Source organism: Strongylocentrotus purpuratus, unplaced genomic scaffold, assembly GCF_000002235.5.
Source record: "Strongylocentrotus purpuratus isolate Spur 01 unplaced genomic scaffold, Spur_5.0 spur5_scaffold_4, whole genome shotgun sequence".
NCBI lineage: Eukaryota > Metazoa > Echinodermata > Echinoidea > Camarodonta > Strongylocentrotidae > Strongylocentrotus > Strongylocentrotus purpuratus.
The window spans coordinates 1119881-1133264 of NW_022145610.1; the positions used below are offsets into that span (position 1 = coordinate 1119881).

Below are 13384 nucleotides of genomic sequence, written 5' to 3' on the forward strand. Positions count from 1 at the left end.
TGTCTGACTTTTGTTTTTAAGTGGCCCAAACATTGTGGAGTGTGCGTGCAGCGCTGCAAGGAAAAGGCACTATATCAAATATTTTTTGGATTGGATTGGATTGGTAGATGTTGTATTAAAGTGTTTATTTTACCGGTTGAATCTCTGTATCTCCATGGCACCGAAGAGCTTCTCCTGTCGGATGATAGCCAGCTGCTTGAGACGTTCCCATGCATCGTTCAGATCCTGCATCACAATAACAAATGGTCAAATAGTTCACCTTGTCACCACTGTAACTTACTTTGAAAAGCCATAAAGTATGGGACATGGTAAAGATTGAGAAGATAGCAATTAAAAATGATCTTTTTGTCATGAAGATACGTCATTTCATTTCATTTACTTATTTTTTCAGCTCTGAATACAAACTAAAAGTCAATTTATACATTAAAACATACAAAGATAAGTGCCCCCTTCTTGGTAAAGATCACAGACTCCAAACTCTGCAATTGTTATCTTTGAACTATTGATAGTCATTCAGATTTCGTCTTGTATTCCTTCAGCTAGCAAAAGCAACATTTTTCAAGCCTTACACTATGAAAATAATTTGGGAATAGAATGAAATACTGAATTTTCTGCAGTGCCATACAGAGCAGATCAAGGCTTTGAATTAGCTATTGCTCAAGTGAAACTGACCATCTAAAATCCTGCAACGCAATCTACAAGGTCTTGCCTTTGTTGTCCAACTGGCAACTGTAAACTGTTGCTCAGTCCACTGTAAATAGCACATTCTAAGATGGCTTTGGCTACCTCAGCAATCAGGGATCTAAAATGAATTTTAAAGGGAGATTCCTAGAATATACATTTAAATGATCTCAATTTCTGATTGGATATGAATGACCTACCTGTTGTTTATTTCTGATGGTGTCAGTCTCGGGATGTCCTTCTTCAATCAGAGTGTTAGCCTCAGAGTTAACCTCAGCTACACGGTCTTCATGCGCATGCAAATCCTAGTAAAGATAATACAAGATGAAGGATTATATATAAAAATAAAATAAATCATTGTGTACCAATACCTCCCTTGCTTTTTATTTTTGAAACTAGTAAAAACTGCTTCAAAAATATGAATTTAATCATCCCCTGCTTAACCTACGTCAATCAATAAACAGAAGAGGCTTCAGTTGAATAGGAATAATGACCCTCCAAAATAATCCTTTTGGTGATTAATATCTTGCGAAATCATTTGTTTTTCTTTAAGAATATCTTACATCTTAAAATGTGAACACACTATGACTTGCAAAATACACAAGAAATCACCTGTCTAATGCATTAAAAATAGGCTCACAATATTCAGCTCTTAATTGTAATTGTCATCTTTTTTAAAAATCTCATTGTCAGGGTTTGTGTTCTTACCTTCTGGAATTCATCAAACTTCTTTTGAAGGACCTCTACATGTTCCAGATCCACTCCAGTCTCTATAGATGCAGCGAAAGGTTCCTGGAGTAAGATGTGAAGAAAAGAAATTAAAATATTTCAACACTGCTATTTTCAAATAAATTATGTTTGAAAATAAAGTTCACAAGCTAAAATGTGAAAACATGATGATATCACCTAGACGGACATATCAGATAAACCATTTGAGCAGTAGTATTTTGTACAATGTCTAAACTCTAAAGATAGTAATCCCCCTTCATGTACATGTAACTCTCCGGATATCAAAAGTCATGCCAACTAGTACCTCAATGCCTCTTTTTTCATTTGTGTTTGTACTGTTCACAGCTACAGTACAAACAGGGAAATCATCTTCATGTGTCATTATTTTAGGTTAAATGTAGTTCTCTCTCGAATCGTGACAATGAATACAATATTTTGAGGCATCTACATGTATTACCCTTATCCCATTCAAAATCAATTGTTTTCCTCACACAGCTTGTAATCTTCAGTTCATCTTCATGTTAGGATATGCTTTATAGCCATTTGAAGATTACCAGAGGAAAAAGTTGCAATAATTCAGAACAATAATCTCCATATACAGTACAAAATTCAGCTTTTAATTTAAAACTCTCTAGGCCTGTCATCATCAGCTCCAGGTTGACAAATAACCTGCTATTTTAAGACTTAGGATATTATCCCGAAGTTCGAAATTGCATCTTCACCAGACCGATACGCTCATCACAAACTAGCTCGGACGGGCGCAAATTTTAGCCCGCTATTTCTTAAATAGCAGGATATTTTGGAAACAAGACCAAGAGCTCTAGGCAAACTAAAGGAAGACAAATTAACTGGTTAATTTGCGATCAGATAGTTAAAATAGCGGGTCATTTGGCAAACTTGAGCTGATGAGGACGGGCCTTATGTCAATCATAAATCTGCATAACTCAAATAATCATCTTCTAATGGTAACCTTAATATTACAACATGAAAAGAGATCTTGTAGCATACCTTATCCTGGATCCAGTACATGACCTCCTCGACCTCTCTGAGATAATGAACGAGCTTCTGAGCTTGGAGAAGCTTGATGCCCTTCTCTCTCAACTTGGAGAGCAGCAGCTCCCATAGTCTGTGAAGCTCAATCAGGCGTGCATCAATCACATCAGATGCAAAGTGTTTAGCATCGATCATCACCTTACCCTGGTCGTCTAGCTGCTCGATCACGTAGCTGTGAGCGATGACCTCCGCCTCGAAGGCTTGATGTTTCTGGAGCTTTGCCTGTATGGAGGTGATAGGATGAATGACTGATGATGAAGAAGCTGTTTTCATGGATACATTATCATATGACATGGTGTTATACAGAGATAAATTGATAAATGGCAGTGCAGTAGTCCCATGTATGTATTTTGGAGTTTGTGAAGTAACTGATGGCACAATGTTCTTGGAAAATATATGGCACGGAAGAATCTTTTCATTGAAACATACAATGTAGACTGTGGACAAACTGTATAAAGAGTAACAATACTGCAGCAGACATGTGTACAAAACAGGCCCAGTGCATGATAGTAATATACAAAGAAAGTTCATCCAAATTGATACATAGATTGTAATGATAGAAACATGTTAAATAAATGATGCAATTGATTATTCTGTTTCTTAAAAATTTAATCAAAAAGGTAGTAGAAACGATTTATGATCATCCCCTGAACTGTGATATAAAAATTATGAAAACAGTGGGGCCATTCAACATAAGTCTGGGCACACCACCCATGCAACCCCCCCCCCCCCCCCCCCTCTACTTTCCAAACAAAAATAAACCCATTTCGAAACTACTTGACCCAACATAGGACTGTTTTTATTTTTTTTAAACTCACATCATTTTCAAAACTTCTATCACCAATGTTCTTTTTAAGTTTATATGTTGGTTCATTTCAATCTTATATTTAAAAAATAATCAAAATGTAAATAGCTTATACCAATCATTCTTGTGCAAATTACATTAAAATAGTTGATCACGATAGTCCGGGATTTAAATGGAGTTACCAGGATTTAAATGGAGTTTGGTATATGTACCAAACATTATCTTGCACTTAAAATAAAGAGGCTGGAGCTATCCTGACGCACAAACAATGTCAAACATATTATATGATGATATTACATAAATGAGTCCAGAATGAAGCCGTGTGTGCCCAACTAGTTGAGTGAGTGAAAGAGGAAATACAGTGGATTTCTGAATAATTCATCAGTCAGCATTCAGCAAGCAAATTACATAAACATTATTATGTAAATGAGATGAAGGGAATAACAAGAAAATAAAAACATCAAATCAATTTGCAGTTTGGAGTAGAAATTAAGGATATATATAAGAGGTTGAGTGTGATTTTGTGCAATTATATAATCAACACATGATGTACGATGCTTTAAGTGTATTTTTGGGGTAATCATACATTTTGCTGCTTTACTGCTAGTAAAATATCATACACATGTACTGTATGCCAAAAAATAGATCACATCAAGGAAAAAAAATACATGTACACATTACAGTAAAATGCACTGCAATGTCAAAAGTATATTCATTGAAATATAAATGCATCTTCAGACTTCAATGAGAGCATACTGAATCTGAATCGGATGAATCAAATGGACTTCATACTTGAACTTCAAATAAAGAAAACTAATAGTTGTGCATGACAAACTGGCACACATATGAATTCATAAAGGCAGCTTGAATCACAATCCAAATGCATATTACCCATTACAAGGTAGCTTAAAAAACTTCGAAAGTTATGTTAAGAATTATGAAATTGCCTTTTCCCTTCACGGTTCCATTTACAGTTTCTACAGTAATATTTGGTAAAAAAGCTCAAGTGAAAATACTTTAAATTCTTATATCACTTGCTATGTGTAGGTCTTCAAAATGAGCCGTGGGTATACATGTACATGTACATGTATGTGGCAAGCTGGGTCTTGTACATGTACACGTAGATATGCAATGGGTAGCAAACCAAAAAGTCCATTAGAAATTATTTTTTCAGAGGGAAATAAAACATGAGAAAAATATTTTGAAGGTGCCTTCACAGATCTTATGAAATCATTGGGGGAGTTCTTTAAACCTGAACAATATTTTTATTTTTAGTAAAATCAGGAATTTCTTGACACTGCTGTACAATACATTCTCTATGGAAGCCAGAGAAAAAAACCTTGTCCGGTATCGTCTCTCTCCACTGTCTAACATCGTAATGGCGGTAGGGTGAATTAAACAGTACCATACAACAGAGTTTTCATATATGAACAATCAATGGAACAAATGGTACCAATCAACATCACATGATCTCTTTCAAACATTAAGTCATCTAATCTTACAAATAACATGAGAACTACAAACACACTACCGGTATTGTACCATGTAGCCCTAAAGCTTCCATAAATTGCAGACACTTCTACTATATTTATATCATTGTAATCCATAATGCTACATGTACATGTATCTTAAACAGACCACACATACTGTATGACACGCTCTAGTTGGTCTACCGTACATGCATACGACTTGGATCCATTGTCTTAAATCTTAAAACAAGAAGGCATCAAGAAACTAAACCCACTGAACATTATTTGATTATGCACATTTCAGTAGACTATTACTGTACATTCAATGTGTATTTTTCATAACTATGGAAACAATTTCCATGTCAAATTTGAGAGATTAGGAAAAAAGCACACATACGTAAATGTATGTAGTCTGAAACTTGAGCTTCAACAGTAGAGCCTCATGTTGCTTGTCACAATTACGATGTGTGCTGTTTTTGAATTATTTTTAAAATATCTGATGAACAGCCAACATTTACAGTTAAAAATGTAATTGCTCTTTATACCCCCCCCCCCCTTCTCTGATCATGAGTACTGAAAGTGACATCATGATCACAGTTGCAAGCTTTACATAATGGACCAAGATCATGCAACTTCTGTTTCCAAGGAAACTGAATAATAATGAAGATGCATTCCCATTCATCACATGACAAACTCACGCACTCACCGCTAGATTGAAATCTAAAATTCAAGACAGATTAAACTCTAATACATGGACATACATACAGGGGATCGATCATTCCTCACATCATTCAGGTACTGCAAAACCAGAAAATTTTGTGACATGAAACTTTCCCGTTTTGGAATTGACAGCAATTTTTCTGACTATTCTGCAGCATGAAACTCTTGAAAATCTCAACTAAACTTCGCGACCATTTCATGTGATGAAAAGGCTCTGGTTTTGCAGTACTCTATACTGTAACTACCTAGTAACTACTGTACTTCAACCTACAAGGAATAACATTTTTTTTTTTATTGCATGCCTACATCTACAAATGTATACAGTCCATTTGACATAGAAATCTCATCTCTCTTCTGTTCAATATGTCAATGGATTTTATAAGATTAAGATTCCTCACATTTAAGATGCCAAACAGGTATAATATGTACATTGTATATAAAGTGCTTGTATTTTCCTATCTTTTAGTCATTTCTTCCTAGAATATACAATTCTTATCTTTATTTCATGTTTAGCCATGATCTTCTGCTTTTCTTTCTTCTTGTTCTTCTCTCTTCTGCTCCTTTTTCCCTCTTCTGCAATATCTTCTTCAGTCTCAATGTCCAGATTGTGTTTTATATTTAACAGCAGCAAAATTTATATTGCATTATTTTCTTAGCTCCACACTACCAAGATCTATCATGAAAATTGGCAACACACAGTCCATATTTCAGAGTAATAAATGGATAAATTGCTTTCTGTGTCTGGTACACATGCCTTAGATTTCTTACCTGTGAAAACTTGCCATTTGAAATCAAAAATACAAAATCAAATGAAATAAGAAATATATAATCCTTTGAATGAGATTTAAAAAATTCATTTATGCATTTTGGCAAGCAAATTTCAATCTTTTTTTAAGGCAAGTTATTGTCTATAGTGTATTTGAATGGAAAAGAAAAAGGGAAATTCTCAGAAGACTTTTATAATCAAGCATCATGCTTTCCAGACATGCAATAATTACAACCTCACACAATGGGATATTATAGGACTGTTCTTAAATTTCATTCACTGGACAGTTTTACTCAAAGAACAAACAAACAAGTAAGACAAAATGTCAGCGTGAATCTATTAAGTATTCAAGACATCCATGGACATAATCTCTGGACTCGACATGGAAAAATGTCTGCTAAAAACCTTCTGTCAAGGACAAACATGTACGAATAAAACAGAAACATTCTGAAACAGATGAAACAAAACAATCGGACACATTGATTTCAATCTTGACAGCAAATGATTTGAATCAAAGGTTTGATCACATACAAGTAAATTGCAAAAAAATGTTGCAAGACCAAACGCAATGAAGAGGACAAATTGCGTCCTCCTGTCAAGCAAGCATGCCTGGAAAATTGGCAACAAATTGGGTTAGAGCGAGGGATAGGAATGGGAGATTTTTCTGAGGGCCATCTTTTCTCTTTCCTACCTTCAGATTTCGTATTTGGGTATAATCCTGTTAATATGAGGGCGTTACCATGGGAATGAATAAATATAAGGAAGATATAATAGAATTAGGAGGAAATTCAGAAAATGTCATGATCGACACACAGTGCATATTAATAAAACAAAAGTGGAAAAATAGTGTTAGAAACATCTAGAAGAAGACTACTCATGCAGTCAGAAACAAATCTATAATTTATAACATTGACATCGTCATAATATCTTATACATCAACTCTAAATATTATAATAATTGGCTATAATAGATGTACATGTACATGCATAAACGTAATACATGTAATTCTTTTTTTCTTCTCCTGAATTGGTTCAATTTAAAAATGTTCACCAAAATGATGATTTCAGTAAGAAAAATTGTAATGAATATTCAATGTACATATATTGTTCTCATCATTATGAACCGACAAATCCGTACATGTATAATATGACAGATTCATCGTTTCATAAAAACGCTGACGATATATTTAGATTTCCTAACAAATGAACAATTTTTCAAGGAAATGAATCTACACATCAGGGAGCTATGAATGCTTTATAAAAAAATCTCTAAGAGAGTGGAGGGAGGGGGGGGGGGGGGCAGTACAGTTCCATACCTGTAGATTGACCGGATCCTTGTAGCTCTCGTCTGAGGCTGTCTGGAGTTTCTCTAAGATCCATGTTTCGAGCTCATCAGCGTCTCGTTTGAAGAACTGAAACTGTCTTGCCTCCTCAAGCTTCTGCCTCCTCTCCTTGGCGAGTTCTTTGAATGTTTCATATCGGTTCAAGACTTGGTCTCGTCGTTCCTGGATGTCTTCAGCTGTTTCCAGGACTTTGATGTCCCCCCGCTCCGTCATGGTGATCTCTTAGTCTAGCCTTTCCTACAATCAAAAATAGACAATTGGGAAAGGATGAGTACATGTACTTTCACAATAGGGAAGAAATAAGAACAATAAAATAAAAGTAGATCATAAACCGTCTCAACAATTCTATAATCTAGGGGTATACATGTACCCTAACACAAACCCTTTCTATCCCTTCAAGGCAAAATATTGTACATGTTAGCCCTTGCTTTTACATGTATATCCGTCTTTTTAAAATGTTTGTTCTTCAAACAGGTAAACAAAGTTTTAAGCTTTAGCAAATGAAGCCTAAAAAAAAAAAATTAATGAATCTGAGAAAAAATCTTCTTCTTTTATATATATGGATTGCTAATTTCTTTCAGCATTGAATATCTAAACTGACTGCAGGAGTCAAAGACTTAACAAGTATGTATATTTTTGCACAGCCCCCCAGGTGCAATGAAGGGCTATTTGGATGAATCAGATTCAATTAGAAATAAATTATCCAACATAAAATCTTGGCAAACAACATGATTCATTGATTGATTTATGTACATAAATTTTAATTCATCCATGTCAAAATCCCTGCATGCACACACACCATAAACCTGTAAGCTTCTCATCTAATCCCACACACATTCTACACACAGCCAGCAGACTATGGGCGCAAACACACCTTGGCCTGGCCTTAGATAAATTTGCTCTCACGCAGAGAGAGAGAGATGAGCGGCCTTTTGAACATGATTTCCATCGCGCCTGATTAGATATTCCTAGGGTGTGACTCAGAGCAACGTTATTCTAAATGTCACATGACATATACCCGCCAGGCCGCCACACACACACACAGAGTACACAGTCATCACAATGTGATATCCTAACCAGACATTAGCTGTATCACACTCATGGGAATAGAATGGGGATTACTTATATCTGTTGATAGCATTTTATTTACTTAAATTTATTATTGCTCTTTTAGCTACAAGTACAGGGCTTGTTTTATTGTTTAATTTTCACAAAAGAAGAAGACTTTTACATTTTAATATTGTATATGATCCCTGATAAACCTCTGTGTGTTTTTAATCAATTACCCTCTCTGCAGGTTCATCTTTTGTTTTAATGCTTTTATATTTTATTGTTAATTATATTGTCTTTTTATAAATCTGTGGAAATAAATGAAATTAATATTGAAAGGCTCTACAATGAATGAACTTCCCTTTTCTTGATGAAAATGAGCTTTTACAGGTTTGAGCGCTATTTTTTTTCTTCTTCCAACGTTCCCATTACATATTCTTCCTCTGTGCTTGTCGTGTCTGCAAGCCCCACTATAATGCTGTCACCATCGTAGTAGGTCCTTGGTGTGACATTCTTTGGAGTTAATCATTGACTTGCATGTAAAATGCACTCTATGCCCTATGCATCACAAGGCAAACAATGCATATATGATAAACTAACACATAAACTTACCGTTACTTTACAAGTAGTTCAGTATTAAATACAAAAATTGAATAAATAAAGACTTTGGCCTTTTAAGATATCATTCAACTCTTTTTCGCGGGCTTTGTTTCTTAGCTTCCGCTCAGATTGTCTGATTTTGGATTTCTGTTCATTCTTGTGATTGACTCCAATGAGTGCAAGATGAAAAGCTTTATTCAATTCAATTCAATTTTATTTCGCAATATAAAAATCAAAATATACAAAGTAACAGTAAATTTTAACTATGTTTACAAAGGTTATATGCGGGGCTTTCCATGAAGGTTGCGAAAACCTGTGAAGTTGGATCGCCCATTAAAGAATGAAAAACAAATACAAAAAGAAATATAACATATTATAAGCACACAACAATAAATTAAGTAAAATAAGCAAAGTACAAACACTTCAACTATCTATAAGACAAGAGAAATTAAAATAGAGAGAAGAAAAACAATATATAAAGGGGGAAAAGAAAGGAAAGGAAAACAAGATAACAATGAAAGAGGGTTCAGATATACAATTTAGAAGAAGAAAAAAAATCAACAACTGAGCTGATTAGTAATTATTTAGTAGTAAGATTTTATATTGTTTTCTAAAGGAAGATATGAATTGTGATTTCGTTATTACTTGGGGAATCATATTCCACTGTTTAGGACCTAGATAACTCATTGATTTAGCTTCATAACTAGACTTAACAGACCATAAATGAAATTTGTTGGAAAGCCGTGTATTATAATTATGAATTTGACTATTATATTGAAAGAGGTCTGAAAAGGGGGCAGGTAACAACTTGTTTTTATATTTGTACATGAACGTTGCGATTTCTTGCTTATTTATATCATATATATTTAATAACGAAAGCTTCTTAAACAAAGGTGCTGATGGTGCTAGATAATGAGAATTGGTAGCTATTCTTAAACATTTCTTTTGAACTTTAAATAGTGAGTCTAATTCAGTTTGTGTTGCATTAGTGGCCCATACAATATTACAATATTTCAAGTAAGGGAAAATAATGGAATGATATAAAGTTATCAAATTTTCGGGTAACAAACTATATTTTAGCTTATTTATCAAGCCAGCATTTCTGCTGATCTTATGTAAAACATTTGTGATATGGTCCTTAAATCCCAAGCAATTATCTAATACGACACCCAAGAAGTTAACGGAATTACTTAATTGAATAAGTTTATTATTAATGTAAATGGGAATATTATCGTTATTAATTAAAGGACCGTTATTGCTAGCTATATCGGAAATTTTGGAAATTTTAGATCCTATATTATATTTAGTTTTTCGAAAATAAACACATTTAGTTTTGTCAACATTCAGGGACAATTTATTTGCTTTTAACCAGTCAGATATATTCTTAAGCTCATTATTTAGAACGCGGACAGTATTATTCAAATCTTTAGATGAAAAAAATATACTAGTGTCATCAGCAAATTGATAGAAGGTTAATAAGTTAGATGATTTACAAAGATCATTTATGTATAAAAGAAATAGCAGGGGACCCAGTATTGATCCCTGAGGTACCCCAATAAAGACATTTAACGAAGAAGACAAAACACCGTGGACAAAAGTATGTTGAACTCTGTTTAAAAGATAGTCCCTAAACCAGTCTAATGCAATCCCTCGTATTCCACATTGTTGTAGTTTAAATAAAAGTATCGAGTGATCCATAGAATCGAATGCCTTAGATAAGTCTAAGAAAATCCCTATTATATGTTCGTTAGCTTGAAATGAATCTAATATTTTTTGTTGCACTTTTAAAAGAACATGTTCACAGGAATAGCTGGGTCTAAATCCATATTGAGTGTCACTTAATATATCGTTGATATTTAAAAATTTATATAACCGATTATAGATTAGTCGTTCAAGTAATTTAGAAAAACATGGTAAGAGGGATATGGGTCTATAGTTTACAAATTTGCCGGGATCGTCTTTCTTAAAAACAGGGATTACTTTAGATTCTTTAAGTTTTAAGGGTACTTTACCAGATACAATGGAAAGATTAAATACATGAACTAACGGCAATACAATGGCGTGGATAACCCGCTTAACAACTTTACAGCTTACATTATCGATTCCACAACTTGCATTACTTCTAAGGTATTTACTGACATCAATTAATTCACTCGTATGTACAGGTGATAAAAAGATTGAATCAACAACACTTGTTCGACAATAAAAATGAGAAGAATGAATAGATTGTGGTACCGCGTCACTAACAGTTTTTCCAATGTTAATAAAATAATTATTGAATTGATTTGTTATTTCAATAGGCTCAGTAAATAATTTTCCGTTACATTGAAATGTTTTTGGAATTTGACTTTTCTTTTTGCCCAATAATTCATTAATTGTTTTCCAGGTCTTTTTAATACTATTTCGATTCAATTGTAACAAGTCCTTATAATATTCTTGACGAGCTCTACGAAGGGCATTAATAACTTTATTTCTAATTTTTTTAAATTTTCTCTCATCACTTGTACGTCTTGTTTGACAAAATGTTTTAAAACTTTTATTTTTTTTCTTAATCAATTTCAATATTTTATTGGTAACCCACGGTTTCCTATTTTTTCTTCTCTTTTTTGTTGATGTAAGAGGAAAATGTTTATCATACAATTTGAGGAATATATTCATAAATAAAGTATAAGCTTTATCAGCATCCATACACCTTAGTACGTCACCCCAATCAATGTTACTTAATTCAACAAAAAAACTATTAATCGTTAAATCATTGATTTTCCTGTAAGTATAGGACTGTTCTGTAACATTTTTATGAACACCTCTCTTATAGCAGAAAATTGGCATATGATCAGTAATTGAGGAATAAAAAATACCTGGAGTAACATCATTGTCATTCGTTAATATGTTATCAATAATAGAAAGGGATGAGTTGGTTACACGGGTTGGAAGGTTAATTTGAATGTAAAAGCCGTGTGACGCAATTATGTTCATTAGAGTAATAATACTATTTGAAGTAATTTTCAATAAATCAATATTATAGTCTCCAAGGAGATAGATTTGTTTATTTTCCTTGGAGAGTTCTTGCAATAGTTTATCAAAATATGTCATATATTTATATAAATTGGACTTTGGGGGTCTGTAGATTACACCAATTACTATACTTTTTAATCGAGGTATATTAATTTCAACAAATACAGTTTCACATGAAGAACACGTGGGATTCAAGTCATCCCGTAATCGATAACACAACTTTTCATCTAAAAATATTCCCACGCCTCCTCCTCTACCAACTTTTCTGTTATTATTAATAAAGTTATATCCATCCAACATGTAACAATTTTCGTTTTCTGAATTCAGCCACGTCTCTGTAATACCAATAGCCGTAAAATTTAAAGAAAGGTTGCTAAGGTAGGCAGAAATTTGATCAAAGTTTTTGGCCATACTCCTCGAGTTAAAGTGTATAGCACTAAATTGTACTAAATTTGGATCTATAGACTCTTTGAATTCATCTTCCAAATAATATTTGCAATCATTTACATATTGTTGATCAAAGTCAGAATCAAGAATTGGAATAGAATCGTTTAATCTTACATCTTCACTCATGTCATTTAAATCATCGTAAGTTATACGTATTTTGTTTACTTGTGCAACACAGTTAAGGTATTCATCATTGTTGACAGAAAAGAATGGAAAGACAGAACACAAATTCATAGACATGCAAAATACGGGAACAAAATATTCATACAAAAACTACGTAAACTACAAAATTAAACAGGTCTATTGAGTAGTCCAAATTAATATATGTATATCTATATATATGTATATAATATATCGGGCAAAAACAAAACAGAAAATATAAAATTGAATGCATATGGAAATGCATCAGTGAAAATGATTGTATACTAGTATTTGTTCATTAATTTGTCTCTTCCCCAGTGTCAAAATTGTTCATTAACTATTTTCATTGTCCATAACATTCACTGTCCATTTTATTTTCATCAGTTTCTCTCATTCGGTCATTCATTGTCTTTCTTTATAACCACTTTAATTCTTCTTTGCTACGAATCACTCGCTTGATGGTGTTTCCTCTGGTTGCCGGCAGTAACACGATTACGCGCCCATCTGAGGTCCATGCCTCTTTCACCTTCTCATGCTGCTTAGCGGCATAGAGAAGGTCCTGATTG

At 33.5% G+C, this 13384-nt stretch overlaps 1 protein-coding gene across 10 annotated transcripts in view; it reads right to left on the minus strand.

Annotated features, from left to right (window-relative positions):
- The window catches only part of LOC580822 (spectrin alpha chain, non-erythrocytic 1), a 77690-nt gene that overhangs the window by 42273 nt on the left and 22033 nt on the right, over positions 1-13384 (minus strand). For 6 of the 10 annotated variants that reach the window (XM_030997729.1, XM_030997730.1, XM_030997728.1 and 3 more), the window contains exons 2-7: positions 7539-7802; positions 3566-3637; positions 2419-2685; positions 1390-1473; positions 882-986; positions 134-225 (exon numbers count right to left, since the gene is read on the minus strand). In XM_030997729.1, coding sequence (XP_030853589.1) covers positions 134-225; positions 882-986; positions 1390-1473; positions 2419-2685; positions 3566-3637; positions 7539-7778 — 860 coding nt within the window. In that variant the 5' untranslated portion in view covers positions 7779-7802. Of the gene's footprint in view, positions 1-133; positions 226-881; positions 987-1389; positions 1474-2418; positions 2686-3565; positions 3638-6914; positions 6942-7538; positions 7803-13384 lie in introns of those variants that run through there. The other 4 variants (XM_030997735.1, XM_030997738.1, XM_030997737.1 and 1 more) reach the window with 2 other exon arrangements.